At 54.5% G+C, this 24899-nt stretch overlaps 1 protein-coding gene across 1 annotated transcript; it reads left to right on the top strand.

Moving 5' to 3' along the window:
• Nucleotides 1–225: 225 nt before the first annotated feature.
• Nucleotides 226–24698, top strand: ERBB2 (erb-b2 receptor tyrosine kinase 2). Its single transcript, XM_055575983.1, has 27 exons — nt 226–524; nt 7305–7456; nt 8570–8783; nt 9510–9644; nt 9930–9998; nt 10159–10274; nt 10399–10540; nt 11437–11556; nt 11804–11930; nt 14955–15028; nt 15116–15206; nt 15459–15658; nt 16056–16188; nt 16284–16374; nt 16956–17116; nt 18532–18579; nt 20180–20318; nt 20401–20523; nt 20819–20917; nt 21194–21379; nt 21498–21653; nt 21750–21825; nt 22136–22282; nt 22616–22713; nt 22913–23101; nt 23383–23635; nt 23775–24698. The coding sequence occupies exons 1-27, from the start codon at nt 452–454 to the stop codon at nt 24128–24130; spliced, it is 3768 nt and encodes a 1255-aa protein (XP_055431958.1). The 5' UTR covers nt 226–451; the 3' UTR covers nt 24131–24698.
• Nucleotides 24699–24899: the final 201 nt, after the last annotated feature.

Here is a 24899-nt window from a genome sequence, read left to right as displayed (position 1 = left end):
GGGTGGGGTGGGGTTCCTCCATGGAAACGGGCGAACATTGCTGCCGGCGTCCGGGAGCTGGGAGCGACGCACCCAGGCCTGCGCGGAGAGAGGGAGAAAGTGAAGCTGGGAGTTGCCACTCCCAGGGACTTGCTGGAATGCGGTTGGAGGGGGTGGGGGTTGGGGGGGGGCGAGCTGAGAGCGCGCTTGCTCCCAATCACAGGAGGAGGAGGAGGAGGAGGAGGAGGAGGAGAGGAGGAGGGCTGCCTTGAGGAAGTACAAGAATGAAGTTGTGGAGCTGAGATTCCCCTCCGTCGTGCCCACGGAGCCGAGACGAGCCCCTGAGGCCGCCGACCGCTCCAGCGCCCGGTGCCCTTTCCGGCGCTAGCGCCCGGCCCCCTCCCCTTGCCCGCCCGGCGCCCTCCCCGCCGGGTCCAGCCGGAGCCATGGGGCCGGAGCGGCAGTGAGCACCATGGAGCTGGCGGCCTGGTGCCGCTGGGGGCTCCTCCTCGCCCTCCTGCCCCCCGGAGCCGCGGGCACCCAAGGTGGGTCTGGGATGGGGAGGGCAGGGAGCGGCGACAGGACCCTGCCGCCTGGGACCCCTGTCGATGTCCCCGGGCAGGCGCGGGTAGCGGGGTGCATCGGAGCTCCCTGATCCCAGGTTTCAGATAGTGGGGGCGCTAGGAGCCGCAGGCCCTCGGCTCGGAGGGGCCAGAGAAAGTGGGGTAAGAGGGCGATTACGCCGGAGCGGCTCTAGATGGGACCGGCGCTTTGCAGGCTCCGCGAACTTGTCATAAAAGTTCTCTGAAGTTATTCAGAAAGTTTCCCTCAAAGGGTGAATTGCATGGTATGTGTGTGTTTTCCCCTTTCTTGAGCCCCTCAAGCTCCTCTCTCAAAGCCTTTCCAGTTGGCAACCTCCGCCTCCAGACTGGACTGGGCTGGATTCCTGGGGGTCCCTTCTGCCCGGCCCCCTCCCCTCCCCCTTTCGGCCAAGTGGGTTGAGTTACTCCGGCTTCGGGCAGGATCGGGGTGCGGAAGGGGGAGGTGGGGAAAGGAACCTGCCCAGTCGGAGCCGGGGAGCCGAGGGTGGCCAGTCCGACTGCAGCGTTGCCTCACCGGAGCCGGGGGTGGGGGAAGGGGGAGAAGTTTGTTTTGAACAAGTTTCCTTAGGGCCGACTTAGGGACTGTGTGCTTTGTCACTTGGAAAGCGTGGGCCACGGGGGAGGGGGTGGCCGTGTGTTTTCTGGTCTGGGGCATTAAAGCGGGAGGGTTCTGAGGGAGGGACTCCTGGGCAGTGGGAGGGAGAGGGGGTAGCTAAGGAACAGGGAGAGACGCAGGTGTGCTGGGCGCCAGGCTCGTCTGCTTTTCCTTTATGCTGTGTGTGGGGAAGAGGGGGGGACTATGTGTCTTCCCCATCTGTCCACCTAGATGCATAATGATTAAAGCTAACACGTATGGGAAATGCACCCTCTGTTAGGTGCTGTGCATGTTTGCCTAGGTTCCCTCCTTTTAGCCTCAGAACAACCCTATAAGAGAAGTCCTACCAGTGTTCCCATTTTCCAGGCAAAGACCTGGGCTTCAAGAGGTGAAGTGGCAGCATGTAATTGGTGGGTCCTGGATTGGATTCCAGCTTCCCCACCAGCTCAGCGGTAAAGAATCTACCTGCCAATGCAGGAGATGCAGGTTCGATCCCTGGGACAGGAAGACTGGCAACCCACTCCAGTATTCTTGCCTGGAAAATCCATGGACAGAGGAGCCTGGTGGGCTACAGTCCATAGGGTCGCAAAAGAGTCGGACATGACTTAGTGACTGAACAACAACCACAGATGGGATCCAGGCAGTTCGACCCCCAGCCACCCCTTGGAAAGCACTGTGTCCATCTACCGTGAGCTCTGGGGGACACTGGGCCCTGCATCGCCGGGTTGTGGGGAAGCCAGAATGAGAATGTTCTAGGAGTGGTGGCTGGTCTCTACGGATCAGGGAGTCTGGAGAAGGGGCGGGTGTTGGCCTGTTTGTGTGTGCCCGAGGGCCCCTCTGTCAGAGCTTTGCTGTGTTGTCTGAGGGGCTGCTGTGTCAGGGTGTTCTTGAGTTGTGTGGTCTCTGTGTTTGTGTATCTGGGCTTTGTGTGGCCTCACGGCGGTCACCCTGCTGAACTCTGCCCTCTCAAGGAACTCCCTCTAGAGCTGCTGTAAACAGCGGGAGGTGGCCCCACGCCGCCTTCTCTCTGAGCAAGGAGCCTCCCCATCCCTTCCCTGTTTGCCAGGCGGGCTTTTGGCTGAGAAGAGTGAGGCAAGTCTGGGCTGCCAGGCCGAGCCGCTGCCCTCCTCACCTGGGCCTGGGAGTTGAGCAGGTGAAGCGCAGCTAGGTTGCTGCAGTATTGGGTACTGGGGGCTCCTCGAGGCTTCCTGACGCCTCGGCCCACAGTGCTGGGTGCTGTGAGAGGCATGCTGGGCAGGGGAATGGCTAAAATGGCAGAGACCCACCCAGCTGCCTCTAGCACTCCCAGTATATGCCAGGGCTGAGGGGGAAAGGGAGATGGGGGAAAAGCCCAGGGGGTTGGGATTTTCTTTTCTTACAGTCAAGGTTTTATAAAGTGCAGTAAACACGTCTTGGACAGACCATAGTTTAATTCCTGAAGGATTCTCCCCCACAGCCTCCTTCCTTGTTTTTGCTATGCTTAGAGAAAGTAACCTCATTCTACTATTCAATAAAAAATAATAATTGAAAGCTAGGCTCAAATGCCAAAAGAGAAAATACATTGTATTACAAAGTCAAATACAAAGCGCTTTTCATTTTCTCTTGGTTTGGAATTACCCAGACTCCTGCTTTATGGACTTAACTTTAGAAAAGTGCGGCACGCTTTTTATTTGCTAAGTTCTCATCCATTACAGTTTCATTGCTTCTCTGCAACAATCCTATGAAGCAGGAGCACAGATGAGAAACTTCTCTGAAGTTCAGAGGAACAAAGTGACTTAGCCAAAGGCTTCTCAGCAACCCAGTAATGTCCAGGGCATTTTTGGACTCTGATGAGGAGTCATCAAGAGTTGATCAGAGGGACTTCTCTGGTATTTCAGTGGTTAAGAATCTGCCTTCCAATGCTGGGAACACACCTCAGATCTCTGGTTGGGGAACTAAGATTCCCACATGTCTCAGGGCAACTAGTGAGCCCAAGAGCCCCTGCAGTCTGAAGCCCCAGCACGCCACAACTAGAGAGAAGCCCGCACACCACAAGGAAAGATTCCGCATACTTCAACTAAGACCAGACAGAGCAAAAAAAAAAACAAAAAAACAACACACCACAAGGAAAGATCCCGCATGCTGCAACTAAGGCCAGACAGAGCCAAAAAAAAAAAAAAAAATTGTTGATCAAAGTGTTACGCAAAGCCTCAGGGGCAGTCAGGTGGCCAGACTAGGGCAGAGGTGCTGTTTGTTATTGTGGTGAAAATAAGGGTGAGCTGCGCCCCCAGCCCCAGTTTCCCTCTTGGCTTTGGGATTCTTCCCTTCCATGTCCAGGCCGTGTCTGCCCTCCTCTTGTGCCCTCTAGGCTTGGCAGGGGATGGAAGGCCGGAGTGGGGCAGAGGCCCAGTGGGACGGACAGGGCTGCAGGCGATGGAGGGACCAGTGTGGGGCTGGCGCTGGGGCTGGTATAGGGCCAGGCTGGGTGTTCCTGCCCCTGGTGCTAGCATGATCGGCAAAGAGATTCCCCCCCGCCCCCCGCCCCCGTCTGTACTGTGGGAAGCCCCTCCATGTTGACACCTCCATCGTTCAGTAGGCCACCTTTTCTCCCCACCCCTGGGATGAGAGGCGAGGTAGAGAGAGGGGTGTGTGCTCTCTTAAGGAGTGGGAGAATTATAGCCAATGGTTGTGTTGCCCCAGCTCTGTTGACAAAGGCTTGTCATGTTTGCACACTGTTTCTTGATTCATTATCTCATTTAATTTTCATGTAATTTCTCTGCAGAGAGTAAGAGTTGTTATTGTTTATCATCTGCGCCTTACAGCCAGTCAGGTCAGCAAATATTCACTGAGCGCCTGCTATGTCACAGGTACTGCTGGGCATACAGGTGGATCTGATTTGACCTCTGCCCTGGAAATCCAGGGACTTGATCAGGGTTACACTGTGAGCAGCCCCTCCAGGGTTCTGGCCTAATGAGCTGAGCCCAGGCCCCGGTCTGATCCACCAGGTGTGTGTGCTAGGTGAACCTTGGTGTCACTGGAATGGGCTCTGGCCCTGTGGGGCTGAGGCAGGTGAGCTTTGGGGACGCAGGCAGTGTTCATGGAAAAAAAGAAGTGTTGGCTTTTGTGCTGGTGAGCAAGAGAGGCAGGTGAGGCTGAAGGCTGGTGAAAAGGAGAGAACCCACTTGAGAGCCCCCTAGAGCTGGGACCTGACCACTGATATTCAGTTAGAGAAACTTGGGGACTGTGACCAGCCTCTGGGCAGAGGGCTGAGCACAGAGACCTCAGCTGGTCCCTGTTGGTTTGGAGACTCTTTTTTTTTTTTAAACTAATTTTTGGCTGTGTCGGGTCTTGGTTGTCGCGTGTAGCCTTTCTCTAGTTGCAGCGAGCAGTGGGCTACTCTCTAGTTGCAGAGCTCAGGCTTCTCATTGCAGTAGCGTCTCATTGTGGAGCATGGGCTCTAGAGTACATGGACTTCAGTAGTTGTGGCTCACAGGCTCTAGCCTGCGGACTCAGTAGTTGTGGCACAGGGGCTTAGTTGCCCCGTGGCATGTGGGATCGTCCTGGAGCAGGGATTGAACCTATGTCCCCAGCATTGACAGGTGGATTCTTAACCACCAGACCACCAGGAAAGCGCTGGTTTGGAGACTCTTGCTTGGAGTTCATTCATTCTGCCATCCCACAAACACTTATCCAGGGCTCATTGTGTCCTTGGCTCTGGTCTGGTCCTGCCTCACGCTGTCTTTGCTCCAGAGATCTGGCTCCTGAAGGGCAGGTGCTCTGGAGACAAAGCTCTCCTGTGTGGGACATGGCCTCCTCCTCTGGAGGAAATCACTGAGGTAGAGTGGATATGGGGACCACGGTGAGGACTGAGGAGAGGGATATGAGTGAGAAGATGGGGGTGTAGAAGTGCTTCTTGGTTTCATGTCAGGTTGGGGGTCATTAGTCCCCAGGCCTCCAGGGAGTAGGTCTCAGAGTCCCAACTTTACCACCTGTTGCAAACAATTAGTCTTTATTTTTTGACCGCATGTGGGATCTTCATTCCCCAACCGGGGATCGAACCCGCACCCCCTGTATTGGAAGCTCAGTCTTATCACTAGACCTCCAGGGAAGTTCCCACAAGCACTTAGTCTTAATCAGATTCTAAACGGCCACAAACAAACCCGTGGGGCGGGGCTCCCTCTCTTTCTGGCCCTCCCACCCAGCTCAGCCACTCAGGCCTGGAGCCTGTTGTAATCAGTAGCATCAACAGAGCTGGTGTGTATTTACCTTTGCACAGGGTGTGGGGTGGGGCGTGTGTGCAGTTAGGCCTAGTGGAAGGAATGTGGGATCTAAAGTCGGACAGACTCCAATTCAAATTGTGCCTCTATTGCTCACAGCTTTATGATCGTGGAAGCATAATTCCTGGCAGCCTCAGTTTCCTTCTTTGCAAAATCGGGGTTGTAGATCCCAGCCTCTGGGGGCTGAGGCTCCACCCAGAGTGCCTGCTCCACACACGGTAGATGCTCAGTTGACCCTGTTGCCCCCAGGGTTCCTGTTGTTGTTTTCCCATTGCCCGGCTACAGCAGCTGGTGTGTCCCTTCCAGGCTGCAGAGGCCGCAGGGGGTGGAGACGGCCCCTGCCCCAGCTCTGCCGGTCCCTGTCCCTGGCCTGGGCTAGGGCCTTGGGGTCCAGACCTGGAGACAGCTGTGCCTACAAAGCAGCTGAAGCTGCCGAGGCCGGGGGAGGTCCTGGCAGCAGGCGTTATTTTGGGCCTGGCCTGCCACCCCCGGATCCTGTTTCTCTTGGGAGTCTGGGGGGAGGGACCCTTGAGTTCTATTTCTGGGCCCTCCCCTTCCTCCCTCTTTGCTTTCTTCCCTCCCTGGCCAGAGGGGTGGGAAGAGAGACCACTCTGGGTATTCCTGCTGCCCACTTGTGGCTGTTGACCCAGGCTAGACCCCTGGGGCTTGTTCCCCCAGTCTTTCCTCTAATTTCTGGGGGCAGAGGGTGTCTCTTATTACCTCTTAGGATTTGACCTTAGGCTCCAAGTTGTGGGGAAAGCAGAAGCCCTGGTGTCAGACCCCATAGTTAGCCATTGTGCTGTCTCCCTGAATCTGCACGTAGTCCATGGGAGGTGGAGTGGAGACCAACAGGAATTCCAGACAGCTCAGGCACCTGTGGATCTGTGGATCTGGGGGTGCCCTCCACCCACCTCCTCCGGCACACCCTCCTGGGCAAGACGCGCCAGGTGATTCATCTTCTCACCAGAGCAGAAAAACGAGTTCCACTGGGCCCTTTAATCTCCCCCCTGCTGGTAGGCATGGTGCCAGCTTCTGCCAGAGCGCCCCCTTACCAGGGGTAGTTCACTCTTTCTAGTGTCCCTGGACTTAGTGGGTACTTCTGGCCTCAGGGACACTGGACTGGGGTCCAGGTGGGCTGGGTAGCAGTTCGTCTTGATGCCACTTGGCTGGTGGTTGACAGTGGGAGGTACACAGGGCTGACGTAGTGCCCTTGTGGCAGGAGTTTCGTGGCACAGATTCTGCCAGCTGGTTCTGGAGTCTTGCCCTGAAGAGGTGGCAAGGGTGAGGTACCAGCAGAGGAGGCTTTGGAGCAGGCAGCACTCTGGCTCAGTGTCTGCAGCTTGGGTCCAGATACCCAGAGTTGGGATCTGACGCTCCTTTTCTCTGCCTGGGGAAATCCCAGAAGTCTCTGCAGTGACCAGGCCATTGGTGGTCCCCAGGCCCCAGCTATGACTCGAGCTGACTCTCCTTCCCCACTTTCTGGGTGGCATTGCGGGGGTGGGTAAGCCTTGCCAGGAGGTTGGGATGTGGGTGGCATTGTTTGCTCGGGAAAGGGGCAGGGGGTATCCAGAGGATTCATGATTCATCATCGCCTCTCTTGGGGGATTTTTACCCATTGGCCCTGAGTCGTGCCTTTGGGACAAAAGAAGGCTTTCTTTGCCAGCCAACACCCTGGATTGAATGGGCAAGCTCCCTAAGGCTGGCCCAGTGGGACCCCCTCTGGAGGCTCAGGATGGGCCAAGTTGGCAGGGGGGAACCTCTTCCCTGATTTCCCCGCTTTTCCCAAATTTGCACACTTTGTTTTGCTGTTGCACGTGGCCGGTTGGAGAAGCTCACTGCGCAGGCCCTTTGACCATCTTCTCGGTTCCGCAGTGTGCACCGGCACAGACATGAAGCTGCGGCTACCGGCCAGTCCCGAGACCCACCTGGACATGCTGCGCCACCTCTACCAAGGCTGTCAGGTGGTGCAGGGTAACCTGGAGCTCACCTACCTGCCTGCTGATGCCAGCCTCTCCTTCCTGCAGGTGAGGCCCATGGGCAAGACCCAGCCAGGCCCTGCTTCCTGCTGGGCTGAGCCCTCTGCCTGCGGATGGGTGGTAGAAGGTTCCCCGCCTTACATTTTCTCTTTCGTTGTGGCTCCTGAACCAGGAAGTCACTTTTGATGTCTCACCCCATCCATCCTACACTAAGACCAGTTGACTCTCTGTCTACAGTGTGGCTGCCTGTGGACATCTCTGGGTAGAATGCAGCTATTCCTGGGCTATATTTTTTGCTCTCTCACCAGAATGATCACCTTCTGGTGATCATTCTGTCCAACTGTCCCAGCCACTGTCCCCTTCCTACCTGGAGTAATGAAAGGCTTGGCAAGTTCTGAGTCCAGTTCTGCCACTGACAAGCCCTGTGAATGTGGTCCAGCCCCTGGTTTCACTGGATCTCAGTTTCCCTATCTGTATATTGGGAGCCATGAGTTCTTCTCTGGTGGCTCAGATGGTAAAGAATCCACCCGCAATACAGGAAACCTGGATACAATCTCTGGGTCAGAAAAATCCCCTCGAGAAGGAATTGGCTACCCACTCCAGTGAAGAGTGGCCTGGAGAATCCTATGGACAGAGGAGCCTGGTGGGCTACAGTCGATGGGGTCACAAAGTACTGGACACGACTGAGTGACTAACACTACATTGGGAGCCATAGGAGTACTTGGACTCCTCCTGGAGAGCCCATTAAGATATCATGTTGGAAATATATGTGAAAGGGTCAGGAACAGGAGAGCGAGTGGAAGCCAGCCTCTGGGTTGTGTCCCAGAGCAGGGCCAGGTGTGTGATGCTTAGTCCGTTGAATCCCAGACATCACCTTGTCCAGGCATTTCCTTTACAGATGAAGGAGCTGAGGTGTAGAGAGGGTGGGGTACCTGCTCACAATTTACAGAGTGCTGCCCCCACCCCCTCATTTTCTTTCTTAATCATACTAGAATTTGGTCCTAGAACCTGGTTTGGGGAGGTGGTAGGCAGACTTCTTGGCAGCTGGGCCCTTGCCCAAGATCCCCAAGCACAGGGGACCTTGAGGAGGTCTTAAGGGTTGCGTAGTAGTGGTCCAGGGCCCGACCTGCCTCAGCCCTCTCCTCCTCTGTCCCTTCCCAGGAAATCCAGGAGGTGCAGGGCTATGTGCTCATCGCTCACAATCGAGTGAGTCAGGTCCCACTGCAGAGACTGCGAATTGTGCGAGGCACCCAGCTTTTTGAGGAACGCTACGCCCTGGCCGTGCTGGACAATGGAGACTTTCTGGAAAGTGCTGCCCCTGCTGCAGGCACAGCCCCAGGAGGGCTGCAGGAGCTGCAGCTGCGAAGCCTCACAGGTGGCCATCTTTCTCATTGAAACTTTCTGCTGGTTGTTGAGAGCTGGCCAGGGGTCCCTACTAGCCAAGGGGTGACTGTGTGAGTCAGAACTGGGGTCCCTTCCGGATGGATGCAGGTGGAGCTAGGAAAGGCGTCCTTGTGAAGATTCAAGAAGATTTCCCCTCTTCCCAGGAAGTCACAGCTTGCACCAGCCCGCATAGTTTGATGATTAGGATGCAGGCTGGATTTTTGCCCACTTCTTGGCTGAATGCACATGTACAGTGAACAACCTGTGTAACTGTACGTGGCAGCCCTGAAGCAGACAGAGTTTCAGACTCTGAGTGCCCGGTACTTTGCATGCATAATCCCATCAGTCCTGCCATAATCCTGCAAGGGAAACATCAATGTTCTCATTTTACAAATGAGAAAACAGGTTTACGGAGGATAAGTCACACAGCTAGTTAGTGGTGGTGAGGCTGGGTTTCACATTCTTTTAATTGCTAAGCCATGTGCACACAGCAGAGGTGGAGGAGAGGAGGCGGTGGCATGGACAAGTCACTCCTCCCTGGATCTTTGTGGGTGGTATTGATAAGGCTCAAAGATGCTGAAGGGGTGTTCTCTGCTCCCCGAGGAACCCGGGGTGTGTTTCAGAGGCCTTCTCTACTTTTAGAAGGCAGGCAGGCCCCAGGGGAGATAAGAAGATGCAAGATGGGGGAAGAAGCCCCTGATTATTGCCCACCCCACAGAGATCCTCAAGGGAGGGGTCTTGATCCAGCGGAACCCCCAGCTCTGCCACCAGGACACGATTTTGTGGGAGGATATCTTCCACAAGAACAACCAGCTGCCCCTCAAGCAGATAGACACCAACCGCTCACGGGCCTGTAAGCCTCGTTCCCCACTGCCTGCAGCCGCCACCCTTTCTCATGCAGCCCAGCGACCCCAAACTCCTGGCTTACTCCTTGCCCCACTCTGCTGCCGCACTAACAGCACCCATCTCCCCTTTCTCTGCGTCTCTTCATCTCCGTGGTTCTCTGTCCTGTTTTTCTCTGCTTCTAGATTGTGCCTCTGGCTTTGAAGTTCTCTTTTCCTGCCTGGGTCTGTCCCTCACTGTGCATTGCATGTCCTGGTCTTGGTCTCTCTCACTACCTCTCTGTTTCTTCCTCCAGGCGCACCTTGTTCTCCAGTTTGTAAAGCTCCCAACTGCTGGGGAGAAAGTTCTGAGGACTGTCAGAGCTGTGAGTTACAGGGCGGCACAGGGTCTGGAGGGCGGGGGCTGAGTGACACGGGAGGGGCTGTGCCAGCCCTCGGCCTCTTCCCTGGGGCAGGAAGTCTCCCCAGAAGGTGGGGCTGGTGCCTAGACTGCCACCCAGCCCGCATCCTGCCTCCACCTAACAGTGACGCGGACCGTCTGTGCCAGTGGCTGTGCCCGCTGTAAGGGCCCACAGCCCACCGACTGCTGCCATGAGCAGTGCGCTGCTGGCTGTACTGGCCCCAAGCACTCTGACTGCCTGGTATGTGCCCTCTGGGCCCCAGCCCTCAGGCTGCAAGGGGAGGGCATCCCATCCAGTGTTGTCCTATGGCTCTTTGCACGCCAGGGCCAAACAGCCCAGTGCCCACCCGCTGCCTGTCCCCCAGGCCTGCCTCCACTTCAACCACAGCGGCATCTGCGAGCTGCACTGCCCAGCTCTGGTCACCTACAACACGGACACCTTCGAGTCCATGCCCAACCCCGAGGGGCGTTATACCTTCGGTGCCAGCTGTGTGACGGCCTGTCCTTGTAAGTGCTGGGGAGAAACACAGTCTTAGTAATTTTGCTGGGGAGTTTGGTTTATATAAATGGGAGCATGTTGTGAGTATTGTCTGCCACTGACTTTGGAGAGCTCATCATGGCAGTTTGTGTCAAGCTGCCCAGTTCTTTAAACAGCAGCGGAGCAGGTGGTGGCAAATAGTAGCAGCTAAGAGCCCATGCTCAGGAGGCTTGCATTCAAGACCTGGCTCTAAAAAAAAAAAAAAAAGGCCTGGCTCTGCCACTTACTAGTCATGTGAGCTTCTTGCTGCATCTCGGTATCCTCATCTGTTAAATGCGGGCAAAAATAGTCCTGCCTTCGTAAGATGGTTATAAAGTTTAAATGAATTAATATTTGTGAAGCTCTTACAACTGTGCCTGGCCAGTACTCAGCACTCCTAAATGTTAACTTTTACTCTATGGTCAGATGGATCTGAGTTTGATTTATTAGCTCCCCTGTTTACTGATAAGCATTCAGAGACTGGCCTTGGATCTGGGGACTTCTTTCCTCCTCTTGTGGGAGACAGCAGTGGGCTCTTGGGTGCTGGTCATATCTTCCCTATGGTGGGCTCGAGTACAAACTGTAGGGTCAGGCCATTTGGGTTCATATCCTGGCTCCTCCACTTTCTAGCACAATGACCTTGAGTAATTTACAGAAAACTCTGTGCTTTGATTTCCCTTTTGGCAAAATGGTAATCTAACTGTGCCTATCACATAAGGCTTTCATGAGGAAAGGACGAGTGTCCAGGGCTCAGGCATGTTGTAAGGGCATTTCAGTCTCAGTTGATATAATTCTTATTGTACTGCCTGGGCATGGTGACACGGCTCATGGTGGGTGTGGGGGTGAAAGGCCAGGATACATGGACACACGATCTTGACCTCCTCAGACAACTACCTGTCTACGGATGTGGGATCCTGCACCCTGGTTTGTCCCCTGAACAACCAAGAGGTGACAGCTGAGGATGGAACCCAGAGGTGTGAGAAATGCAGCAAGCCCTGTGCCCCAGGTACCCAGTGGTTGCCCCCCGAAACAGCCAGCCTGGCCTAGCCCACTGCGCCACCCTTCCTCAGACTGTCCTGGGACCCAGTCCTTTTCTCCCACTGACTCTGCCCCTGGCCCACAAGTTCCCCTGTGTCTCCTGTCAATGTGGGGAGGGGGCATGTGGACCCAGGAGGGGACTGTGGACAGGATCCGGGAGGTTGAGTTCCTGGCGCTGCATGTGGAGGCTGAATGCCCCTGCCCCCTCCCCACAGTGTGCTATGGTCTGGGCATGGAACACCTGCGGGAGGTGAGGGCGGTCACCAGTGCCAACATCCAGGAGTTTGCTGGCTGCAAGAAGATTTTTGGGAGCCTGGCGTTTCTGCCAGAGAGCTTTGCAGGGTAAGGATACTCGAAGTTAAGGGTGGACACACAGCCTGAGACAGCATTAGGGCAGTCACTGAATCCTGAGGTGGCAGTGTTTCTAGGGGGTGGTGGGAGACAGAAGAGGGAGACCCAGGATACAAAGGAAGCTGGTGGAAGACCAGCTTGGCTGGGGTGGGGTGGGGGTGGGGAGAAGGGGGGGTGGGTGGGGGCAGGGGAAGGTTCTTCTCGTTGTTTTTGGTTTTTGGTTGTTTGTTGTTTTTGGCCACATCATGTGACTGGCTGGATCTTAGTTCCCGGACCAGGGATTGAATCTGGGCCCTTGGCAATGAAAGGGAGGAGTCCTAACTGGACCACCGGGAAATACCTGGAATTTTTCTCATAAATGACATGTTATCTATAAACATGCACTTACTTGTATGGAGGTCACGCCATCCAGATAAAGTAAAATTCTCTGTGAGTTCACAGTAGCTTTATTCATAATGGCCGCAAACTGAAAATAAGGCAAATGTCTATCAATAGCTGGACTTCCCTGGTGGCTCAGTGGTAAAGAATCCACCTGCCAATGCAGGAGATGCCAGTTTGATCCCTGGGTTGGGAAGATCCCCTGGAGGAGGAAATGGCAACCCACTCCAGTATTCTTGCTTGGGAAATCCTATGGACAGAGGAGCCTAGAGGCTACAGTTCACGGTGTAGCAAAAGAGTTGGGCATAACTTAGTGACTAAACAACAACAACATCAATAGCTGAATGAATAAACCCAGCTTACCCTTGGGCCTCATGGGTTTGAACTGCTTGTGTGTATGCTAAGTCACTTCAGTCATGTCTGCCTCTGAGACCCTACGGACTATAGCCCGCCAGGCTCCTCTGTCCATTAGATTCTCCAGGCAAGAATACTGGAGTGGGTTGCCATGCCCTCCTCCAGGGGATCTTCCCAACCCTGGGATCGAACCCATGTATCTTATACCTCCTGCATTGGCAGGTGTGTTCTTTACCACTAGCACCACCTGGGAAGCCTTTGAACTGCTTGGGTCCATTTAAATATGAACTTTCCCCAGTAAATCCATACTGCAGTACTGCACAATTTGGGGTTGCTTGAATCTGAAACTGTGGATGCAGAGGGCTGACTATATAGTTATACTGGGGTTTTCAACTTCATAGAGGGGTTTGGTGCCCCTAACCCAGGCATTGTTCAAGGGTTAACTGTAAAAAACGGTATATCCATACAGTGAAATTCTCAGCAATAAAAGAAACAGCCTATGGATACACAGAACAACATTATGCTGGGACTTTCCTGGTGGTCCAGTGGTTAAGACTTCACTTTCCAATGCAGGGGGGTGCGGGTTCCATCTCTGGGGAGCTAAGAGTCCCCTATGACTTTTGGCCAAAAAAAAGGAACATAAACAACAATAAACACTGTTGTAACAAATTCAATAAAGACTTTAAAAGTGGTCCACATCAAAAAAATCTTAAAAATATTATGAAAAGTGAAATAAGTCAGATGAGAGGTCCACGCTGTGTAACTCCCTTTGTTCCAACATAGGCAAAACCACTGTGTGGTAACAAGTCAGAACAGCGATTGTGCCGGGGTGAGGCCCTGGAAAGGAACACAAAGGACATGTCTAGGGTGATGGACAGGTTCTGTATATCCCTGGTGGACGTGATATGTGAATGGATGCATTTGACAAAACTCATCAAACTGCACACTAAAAATCTGTGTGGTTTCTTGTATGTGAATTATACTTCAGTAGAAGTATGTATTACAAAAAGGAGAAAATTCTCTTCACTTCCTCCACCTCTACTCCCCTTTCCAGAGGAGACCACTGGTAACAGTTTGTGTGTGTTCGTCTAGACCATTCATACGTATATAGACCTACATGCACAGAGAAATGTAGTTCTAATAATTCGGGGGGGCAGGTTGATTTAAAATGTGAGCCTGCTGTGAATATTGTCTGCCCGTGGCTTTGGAGAGCTGGGTATGACAGTTAGTTCATGTTCAGCTGCCTTGTTCTTTCAACAGCAATGAAGCAGGTGGCAGCAAACAGTAGCAGCTAAGAGCCCAGGCTGCCAGGGTTTGAGACCTGGCTTCTACCACTTATTAGTCATGTGGTCTTTCTTGCTGTGTCTCAGCTTCCTCATCTGTTAAATGGAGGCGGAAATAGTCCGCCCTCATAAGGTTGTTATAAAGTTTAAATGAGTTAATATTTGCAAAGCTCTTATAACTGTGCCCAGAAAATACTATTTGTTTGGCCAAAAAGTTCATTCAAGTTTTTTCCATAACATCATATGGGAAATCTCAAACAAACTTGCTGGCTAATCCAATACATGCTCCTAAATGTTGTTTTTCATCAATAGTCTGAATAGATCAGGGTTACATTTAACAGCTCCTCATTTACTGATGGAATATTTAGGTATTTAATTTAAAACATTAAAAAATTTTTAATTTCCTTAGGTGTTTTATTTTCCCTCTAACAAACAGTTCTCCCTTGTACATGCCTCTGGAAACAGGGGCCAGTGTCTCTCTAGGGCACATTCCTAGAAGTAGAATTTCTAGATCAAAGGATATACATATTATTTTGATAGATCCTGCCAAACTAGGGCCTGGGCTTTGAAGCTCAGGATGAGAACAGCCAGCCTTGATGGGCAAAGGGTTTAAGTGGAGGGGACATGGGGGAGGGTGACAGGGCCAGCTTGTGGAGCAGATTGTACCCCCCCCCCTTCCTGGCCCTGCTGCTGCTGCTGCTAAGTCGCTTCAGTTGTGTCCAACTCTGTGCGACCCCATAAACGGCAGCCCACCAGGCTCCCCTGTCCCTGGGATTCTCCAGGCAAGAACACTGGAGTGGGTTGCCATATCCTTCTCCAATGCATGACAGTGAAAAGTGAAAGTGAAGTCGCTTAGTCGTGTTCAACTCTCATCAACCCCATGGACTGCAGCCTACAAGGCTCCTCTGTCCATGGGATTTTCCAGGCAAGAGTACTGGAGTGGGGTGCCATTGCCTTCTCCGCCTGGCCCTGCTGACTCCTCCCCTAATCCTTCTTCTAGGGACCCAGACTCTAACATCGCCCCGCTGCAGGCTGAGCAGCTCAAAGTGTTTGAGTCTCTGGAGGAGATCACAGGTGGGCCCTGTCTCTTTGAAGCCTGCTCTCATGGGGCTGGGGGTTCTCATCCTGGCCCCATACCCTAGCCTCACCCTGTGCCTGCAGGTTACCTGTACATCTCAGCGTGGCCAGACAGCCTGCCTGACCTCAGCGTCTTCCAGAACCTGCGAGTAATCCGGGGACGAGTTCTGCATGAGTGAGCACCAGGGGAGGGGGTCCCTGCGGAGAGAGGAGCTGCCCAGGGAGGTCTTGGAGAAGTTTTGGGTGTATGTATAGTGAAGAGAAGGGGGTTCCTGTTCTCCGGGGACTCCAGCAGGAACCTTTCCATGGGAGTTTGCAGCGTGTGCTGGGGACAGGAGGAAGGCGAGGGCAGTTCTGGCTGATGGGGGTGGTCAGCGGTGCGCTGCCCCCCTGCATTTGAGCACCCATCCTCCCCCCCGCCCCACAGTGGTGCCTACTCGCTGACCCTGCAAGGGCTGGGCATCAGCTGGCTGGGGCTGCGCTCCCTGAGGGAACTGGGCAGCGGGCTGGCTCTCATCCACCGCAACGCCCGCCTCTGCTTCGTACACACGGTGCCCTGGGACCAGCTCTTCCAGAACCCCCACCAGGCTCTGCTCCACAGCGCCAACAGGCCAGAGGATGAGTGCGGTAAGACAGAGAGCCCGGTGCTGCATGCTCCGCGTCTGCCAGCGCGCTGGCGCGCCCAGGGGCCTCTGGCGGCAGCAATCTGGGACTTCCCTGTGCGTGCGCTCTGCCCGTCCCAGGTGCACCATCGCTGACCCAGCTCTGGCTGGCCTGGCCTCTTGGCGTGGCTTCTAGCTGGGTCCGGCCACGCTGCCTTGGCATACCTCCCTTCCCTTTCCTCTGTTCTTGGAACCTCAGAACTTTCTCCCTGCTGTGCTCGGGCAGCTATCCCGCCTCTCTAGCCCAGAGCCACGCCCAACAAACTCAGTCCCGTGCCCCCACCCCCCACCCCCGGCCCCACCTCCATGGGACCTGGAACCTCCCATAAGAGTCCCCTCTGACCCCTTCCTTCTCACTGCAGTGGGCGAGGGCCTGGCGTGCTACCCACTGTGCGCCCAAGGGCACTGCTGGGGTCCCGGGCCCACCCAGTGCGTCAACTGCAGCCAGTTCCTTCGGGGCCAGGAATGCGTGGAGGAATGCCGAGTACTGCAGGGGTACGCGCAGGGCGGAGGAGGGGGCGGCCAGGAGGTGGCGGGAGGTGCACAGGGGCTCCTTCCAGCACACCCTTCACTGGCTGTGCTCCCCTCAGGCTCCCCCGGGAGTACGTGAAGGACAGGTACTGTCTGCCGTGCCACCCCGAGTGTCATCCCCAGAATGGCTCAGTGACCTGCTTTGGCTCGGTGAGGTGCTTGTGGGCTCAGAGCTGAGTGGTGGGAAACGGCGCGGTTGGTGGGGGGAGCTGCCAGGGACCTGGCCAAGTCCAGTAAAATATCCCTGGGGAGGGCTCCAAGCCCTGAACAGTAGGAGAGTGGAAGGAGGCTGGGATGCTGGGAACGGCAAGAACTGTGGACCCTGAGACCCTTCCGACCATGCAGAAGGCCCAGGGAAGCCTGTGTGCTTGGCTGTGGCTGTGTCAAGGTGGTTAGACCTGGGCACTCAGGCATCAGATTACCTGGTTTCAAATCCAGGTGTCACTTCCAATCTAAGTTGGCTCATTTGTGAAATCAATGTTATGCTAGTACCCACCGCATTGGGATACAGTAAGAATTAACTTAAAATAGGGTTTGGCACTGTGCCTGAGCACTGGGGAGCTGGGTGCAGAACAGGGGTAGCAGACATAGCAGGTCTGGAGCTGTTCTAAAAGCAAGGTGAAAAGTGCTGCTGAGTGGCCATGGGAAGCACCAAGGGGACCCAGGGGCCTGATCTTGCTGCCCCAGGGGTATCGGTGCCAGCCCCCCACAAACCCTTTCTTCCCTCCCAGGAGGCTGACCAATGTGTGGCTTGTGCCCACTACAAGGATCTTCCTTTCTGCGTGGCTCGCTGCCCCAGTGGTGTGAAGCCTGACCTCTCCTTCATGCCCATCTGGAAGTTTCCAGATGAGGAGGGCATATGCCAGCCATGCCCCATCAACTGCACCCACTCGTGAGTCTGAGGGCCTTCCCCATATAAAGAAGGGCTTGTTCCAGGAGCCTCTCTGAGGCTCTTATTGTAAAAAGTGGGACATCTCTGCCTTTGCTTACCCCAAGGCCCTTAACTTTTTTATCTTGATCACAAAAGTAATACATATTGTTAAAAATTTTTTAATTAAAGCATAAAGAATAAATTAATAGTATTAACAGTTCTATTCCACTGTTAATAACTTGCCATATTTTCCCTCCAGTTTATATGTGCACATGCTAACATATGTATTATTATATAATATAGAAAATATGTTTATATATTATTTTTATTCTCCAATTCTTATCTGTGCACATTCTAGTCTATATTTCTTTTTACAAAAATAGGAGCATAGACCATACCTATTGTTTGCAAATTGCTTTTTCTCACGTAACATTGCAGTTTTTCTTGCAATGCTTTTTCATGTCCTAATACAGTGATCCGCCCTGTTCTTTTTATTTTTTTACTTGGTTGTTTTTGATAACACGTGGAACACGTGCATACATTCTTGTAAGACACATTTTCAGCAGTATCAAAGTAAACAGTGTAAAGCAGAAGTGCCCTTTCTCCCACTGCCCCACCCACCCAGCCCCTCCCCTCCCTGGGGAGAACTACCAGGTCACTCTGGTATGTGCATTCCTCCAGGCTTTTCTGCACATGTTTACATAAATGCATTTTACGTATATGTTAGGTTGAGTCATATAAGATTGCTGTTTTTGGAAATCAAAAATGATCAAGAAACAACAGTTTCATCTAAGCTCATCTGTTTCTCAGCAATTTCATTTGACTCATATACACTTTGCTCCCCCGCACCTTCCCCCCTTTATGTATCTTGGAGGCCCTTTCCTGTGAATGCATATCAATCTACCTCCTTTTTTTTAAACTACTCAGTCTGCAGTATGGAGTTATTTAGTTGTGTCCCTGACTGAGAGTATGACTGAACGTGTTTCCTTTTTTTTCTTTTTGGCAGTTTATTGCACTTGAGCTCCATGTATAAGTGAGCATCTTGTACATGCCCCCTAGTGTACAGGTGTTGGCATTTTTAGGGTTTATCCCCAGAGGTGGAACCGCTAGGAGGACAGCAGGAGTTTGCCCAACTACAGTAGTAGTTTACACTGGCATCCTCTACAGAGGAGATGGCCAAGCTCTTGGACTCGATGCTCCTTTGGGTGCCGCCACTTCCTACCTACCACAGGGAGGTACAAAGGATATGGGTTTACAGACTGGAGGACTCCCCCATGGGATGGTGGAAAGAGCCCTGGTGACCTCGAACCCAGTTTCTGCCTTTGTCAAGTGGGGATCATAACCCAGTCACACCCCCCTCCTGGGCTCCTGTGAGGCTGGAGTGAGTGTAGGAGGTGGTTCCCAGCCTTGTTGACGGGACTCTCTCTCTCCTGCAGCTGTGTGGACTTGGATGACAAGGGCTGCCCCGCCGAGCAGAGAGCCAGGTCAGCCTGGTCCCCAGAATGCATCCCACATTGCCCTCAGTCCCCCACTGACCCCTGGGTGGTCACTGCTGCTAGGTGTCATGTCCTGACATGACACATGTCCTCCCCAGCCCACTCTTCCACTGTGGATGCTCCTTTCAGTTAGCTTCAACTAGTGGATGGAGGGGCTTCCCAGGTGGTGCAGGGGTCAAGAATTGGCCTGCTAGTGCAAGAGACACAAGAGACCAGGGTTCAATCCCTGGGTTGGGAACATCCCCTGGAGTAAGAAATGGCAACCTACTCCGGTATTCTTGCCTGGGAAATCCCATGGACAGAGAAGCCTGGCTGGCTACAATCAATGGGGTGGCAAAGAGTTGGACATGACTGAGTGACTGAGCACGTATGTGCACACACACATGCAGTGGATGGAAGGCCTGCTCAGCTTGCTTGGGGGTCAGGGAATAGGAAGACACCCAGCACCTCCCCACCCTGTATAGCTAGGTGTCTCATAAGGGACACAGGCAGCCTTCAACTCCCTGGGACTCGAGGCACGTCGAGAAGAGAGCATAGCTGCAGCACTGAGGGAGGGACAGTGAATACTTCCCTGGGATCAGTGGGAGGCTTCAGGCACATGAGCTAGGTTTTGAAAGAGGGGCGGGAATGTCACTTGTATTAGGAGGAAAGCAACCAGGCAGCATGGTGAGGGATGTCCAGAAAGTCTAGGATGTGTTTGCTGAAGATTCTGCTGTGGTGGGTAACTGACTAAGCACAGAGGAAGGAGTAGGGGGTGAAGCCTGAGTCAGGGCTGGATCTGGAGGGCATAGGCTCTCCCCTACCAGGAGGCCACAGGCCCTGTGATGTCTATCACTGCCATCGTTGGACTTGATTTCTAGGCAGAGGGGTGTTTTGGGAAGGGTTTTAGGGAGAAAAAGATTGGAGTGTATCCTAAGTAAGCATTTGTCCATGAAATAAGGGTCCATTTGAGGTCTGTGATAAGCCAGCCCTTGGCTAAGCAAGGGAGGGGAACAAGGGTGACAAGGATGTAGGGTCAGTGCCCAGGAGAGCCTTCTATCCCAGGATAAGCAGAGTCTTGAAAGATGACCTCATGCAGAAATGGTGATCCAGGCAGAAGTATTATAACAAAGGCCGGGAGATGTGGAAATCGTGACCTATGGGTGAAAATTTTGGCTAGAACATCAGAATCACTGTGTGCACATTCCTGGGCCCCACCTCATACCACAGTCAAAATCTCTGGAGGGTGGGGCTCCATACTCTCACAGGTTGACCAGCTCCCTGGTGAGTTTTGTCAGGAAGTTTGAGAATCCTGGGCTAGAGCCATGGGCAAGAGCATAGGCAACTTGGAGACGTAGGTGTAGAGGGTTTTGAATCCTAGCAAGGAGTCTGGACTTTATTTCCCAGACGGTAAGGAGCCAAGGTAGGTTTTAGAGTAGGTCAGACAGGACGGGAGCCTGTGGGTCACCCTTCTGACTTCCCTTTCCAAATGCCAGTGACAGTCAGCCCCCTCTCCCTCCTCTCCAACCACCGCGCCCCGCCGTGGGACCCCTTCATCCCCCCTGCCCCAGACCGGTCCCCAATCCATGATCCTGGCTCGTGCCCCCAGCCCTGTGACATCCATCATTGCCGCTGTGGTGGGCGTTCTGCTGGTTGTCCTTGTGGGGCTGGTGTTCGGCATCCTCATTAAGCGAAGGCGGCAGAAGATCCGGAAGTACACGATGCGGAGGCTGCTGCAGGAGACGGAGGTGAGGCGAACTGAGGGCCTCTCGCGAGGCCTGGGGTCTGCGGCCCCACCCGCAGCACTGACCCACTACCCCCTCACCCCAGCTGGTGGAGCCCCTGACGCCCAGCGGAGCGATGCCCAATCAGGCTCAGATGCGGATCTTAAAAGAGACAGAGCTGAGGAAGGTGAAGGTGCTAGGATCTGGAGCTTTTGGCACCGTCTACAAGGTCAGGGGTGGGGCCAAAGTCCCCGGGTGGGCGGTCCTAGAGGATGCTGCAGGGTGTGGCGGAGGGTGTGTTGGGACCACAGCCAGGAGCCGGGGGTGGCGCAGTTGAGTACCGCAGTTAAGGATAAGGGATTGGGAGTGGCCAGTGGGTCTAAATGGTGAGGTTGTTGCTAAATAATGGGGCTGGCCCAAGGGTGGGGGAGGGAATTGGGAGCACAAATAGTGGCCCCAAGAAGGACGGCTGCAGGTTGGATCTGGCCGGTCCTTCTCCTGCTCACATCCTCCTCTCTGCCCAGGGCATCTGGATCCCCGATGGGGAAAATGTGAAAATCCCCGTGGCCATCAAGGTGTTGAGGGAAAACACATCTCCCAAAGCCAACAAGGAAATCTTGGACGTAAGCCCTTCCACCCTCTCCAGCTGGGGGCACGGGGGACTGGGCTCTCTCTCTCTTCACTGGGGTTTTGGGGGACACCCTGTGATTCCCCCAAATCTCTACTCTTACCCTCCCTAGTCTGTGGGCCATGGTTCTGGTTTGTGATGAATGGGATTGGATTGGCCGAGGGTCCTGTTATCATGGCTCAGCCCTTGGGAGCGGTGTGTGGTGTGTGGTGTGTGGTGGTTGGGGGTTAGTGGTTTCCTATACCCTCTCAGTGCGTGCCCTTGTTTCCAGGAAGCATATGTGATGGCTGGTGTAGGCTCCCCATATGTGTCCCGCCTCCTGGGCATCTGCCTGACATCCACAGTGCAGCTGGTGACACAGCTTATGCCCTATGGCTGCCTCCTAGACCACGTTCGAGAACACCGTGGGCGCCTGGGCTCCCAGGACCTGCTGAACTGGTGTGTGCAGATTGCCAAGGTATGCACTTTGGGGGCCAGGGCTCTGCAGGTGCCCTTGGGGAGCAAGCCTCTGAATAGGGAGGTTTCCTGGGAGAGTTTTGGCAGAGCGAGGTCCACACTGGTGCCTCTGACCCCAGGGGATGAGCTACTTGGAGGATGTGCGGCTCGTGCATAGGGACCTGGCCGCCCGGAACGTGCTGGTCAAGAGTCCCAACCATGTGAAGATTACAGACTTCGGGCTAGCTCGGCTGCTAGACATTGACGAGACAGAGTACCACGCGGATGGGGGCAAGGTTAGACGAGCGAACCGAGTGAGACAAGGGGGAGTGGGGTCTGGCCCCTGAGAGAACTCAGACCTGGTTGGAGGACTTCCTTCTCTGCTCTACCAGGTGCCCATCAAGTGGATGGCATTGGAGTCCATCCTCCGGCGGCGGTTCACCCACCAGAGTGACGTGTGGAGCTATGGTATGTGATGGGGTGGGTAGGGAGGGTGGACAAGGAGCCATGGCCCTGGGGAGAATGTGGGTGGAAGGATGGGGTGAACTAATGGACACCTTTAGTATGAATATGAGAAGGAAGTGGCAGCCAGTGCCTCAGGCTGCCAGAGTCTGTGCACTTCCCAGGGATTGGGGGAAGACCAAGTTATCTCCTGCCCTTTGGCACTGCATCTTTCCTCCTTCCCCCATGGTGCCAGGCTCTTGGGCAGAGCCTCTGAGGCTCCGTACACTAAAGCTGCCTCTGGTCCTCCCACCGCTTTACCCCATCTCTGCCCCAGGTGTGACTGTGTGGGAGCTGATGACTTTTGGGGCCAAACCTTATGATGGGATCCCAGCCCGGGAGATTCCTGACCTGCTGGAGAAGGGAGAACGGCTGCCCCAGCCCCCCATCTGCACCATTGATGTCTACATGATCATGGTCAAATGTGCGTTCTTGAGCTGTGTTGGCTGCTTGGACGAGGGGTGGGTGGTTCTGGGCGGATGGGCCTACAAGGGGCATGGGAGGGGGCCAAGAACATGGTGATATGGTTAATGGAGTCTCAGAAGGCTCTCCCTGCCCTTGTACAGTACCAGTCCAGAGGAGCTAGCGAGGGCCAGCTAGGAAAAAAGACTGATGCAAAATAAAAAGGGGAAACTAGTAGATTCTCTATCATCAGAGGGCTTTGGACTCTAGTGTTGTCTAGACTGGGGGTGAGGGTGAGGGGTGCTGCATGCAGGCTGCAGCCAGAACTGAGATGCCGGGCTCTTGCCCACCCCAGGTTGGATGATTGACTCTGAATGTCGGCCGAGGTTCCGGGAGTTAGTGGCTGAATTCTCCCGCATGGCCAGGGACCCCCAGCGCTTTGTGGTCATCCAGGTACTGAACCTTTCACCCCATCCCTGCCTATGGCTAAGAGCACTCTCCCTTAGAAGGGAGGAAAGGGAGAATGATTCCTGGGTCCCAGGCCTCTAAGCTCCTGCCTGACTCATCAGACTTCTAGCCCTCCCTGAGCCACCCTCAGGAGGCTGCGTACTGGGCTGGGGAGAGGCTGCCACGCTGTCTCCCTCCTCCCCAGAATGAAGACATGGGCCCTGCTAGCCCCCTGGATAGCACCTTCTACCGCTCGCTGCTGGAGGATGACGACATGGGCGACCTGGTGGATGCGGAGGAGTACCTGGTGCCCCAGCAGGGCTTCTTCTGCCCAGACCCTGCCCCGGGTGCTGCAGGCACAGCCCATCGCAGGCACCGCAGCACATCCACCAGGGTCAGTGCTCCCATCACATGGTGGTGGGTGTCGTTGGATACCTCCCCTGACTCCAGTGGACTAGGGTTCCTTCCTCCGATGTCCTCCAGCCATTACCTCTCATGAAGGAGGCCCCATTTTCCCTAAGGATTCTTACTGCTTTCCAACTGTGATCCCATTCTTTCTGCCATGCCTCTGTCATACATCAGAGATGATATATCTCCTGGGACCCTGTCACTTCCCATGGAGCCTCCATCTCAGATCCATGAATGACCTCCATTTTGACCTTCTCTTGTCCTCAGAGTGGCGGTGGTGAGCTGACACTGGGGCTGGAGCCCTCTGAGGAGGAGCCTCCCAGATCTCCGCTGGCACCTTCCGAAGGGGCAGGCTCTGATGTGTTTGATGGCGACTTGGGAATGGGGGCGGCCAAGGGGCTGCAGCCCCTCCCCCAACATGACTCTAGTCCTCTACAGCGGTACAGCGAGGACCCCACAGTACCCCTTTCTCCCGAGGCTGATGGCTACGTTGCCCCCTTGACCTGCAGCCCCCAGCCGGGTATGAAGTCAGGCTCGAGCCGAGAGATTGGGAGGTGGGGGTTGGGGGTGCTCTGCCCAGGGCCTGCTGCAGGGCAGTTGTAGCAGCTGGGACACACAGATTCCACCCCCTCACAAGATTCCTTCTCTTGTGCTTTCAGAATATGTGAACCAGCCAGAGGTTCACCCACAGCCCCCCTCGCCCCTAGAGGGTCCTCTGCCACCTCCTCGACCTGCCGGTTCCACTCTGGAAAGGCCCAAGACGCTCTCCCCTGGGAAGAATGGGGTTGTCAAAGACGTTTTTGCCTTTGGGGCTGCCGTGGAGAACCCTGAGTACTTGGCACCCCGGGGCAGGGCTGCCCCTCAGTCCCACTCTTCTCCAGCCTTCAGCCCAGCCTTTGACAACCTCTATTATTGGGACCAGGACCCATCAGAGCGGGGCACTCCACCCAGCACCTTTGAAGAGACCCCTACGGCAGAGAACCCTGAGTACCTGGGTCTGGACATGCCAGTATGAGCCAAAAGCCCAGGGCCACTGAGGCCCTACTGAACCCTCAGGGCGTGTGGAAGGCCTGACTTCTGGCCCACATCGGCACCAGGCAGGGAGCAGGCCCTTGGATCATGTCCAGGGGAGCCTGCCATGCCAGGAATCTCCTTTCCTACTTCAACTCCTAGATGGCTGAGAATGGCCCAGCCTGACTTCTTCCAGATCCTTGGCACTGAACGACTTAGGGAGGCTGGGCCGAGTGTGAGGGAGGCTGGGCCGAGTGTGAGGGAGGCTGGGCCGAGCGTGAAGAAGGCCCCAAGGGGGTGTCTAGGAACTACAGCAACCCATTCAGAGACTGTCCCTGAGACCCAGCTCTGTCCCTGGGAAGAAGGGAGCAGCAGCAGCACCCAGATCCAGTCCTTGTACAGACTGCTTTTTTGGTTTTGTTTTTACTTATGTTTTTTTGTTTATTTGTTTTTTTAAAAATGAAATAAGGACTCGGTGGAGAGTGGGTAATGGAGGGGGACAGTCCCTGGGGTTGGGGGAGGGATGTCCTCCACACTCACTTTCTCCATTTGCAAATATATTTTGGAAAACAGCTGGACACCAGCCTATGTCTAGGGGTGGCTTGGAGCCGTCCCTTTACTGCTTACCTCCTAACTTACATTCAGTTCATCTTTCCTGGAGGGACTGGCTAGGAATCTTGGGAAAGCTTGAATTAGGAGCCTACTTCCAGTTTTCTGGCTCTTGGGTTGGGGGGAAACTGGGAGTTGGGATTCTGATCTGAGAGCCCTTTGAA

The sequence above is a fragment of the Bubalus kerabau genome, chromosome 4 (genome assembly GCF_029407905.1).
Source record: "Bubalus kerabau isolate K-KA32 ecotype Philippines breed swamp buffalo chromosome 4, PCC_UOA_SB_1v2, whole genome shotgun sequence".
In the NCBI taxonomy this organism is placed as follows: domain Eukaryota; kingdom Metazoa; phylum Chordata; class Mammalia; order Artiodactyla; family Bovidae; genus Bubalus; species Bubalus kerabau.
This window is presented reverse-complemented; position numbering and strand designations above follow the sequence as displayed.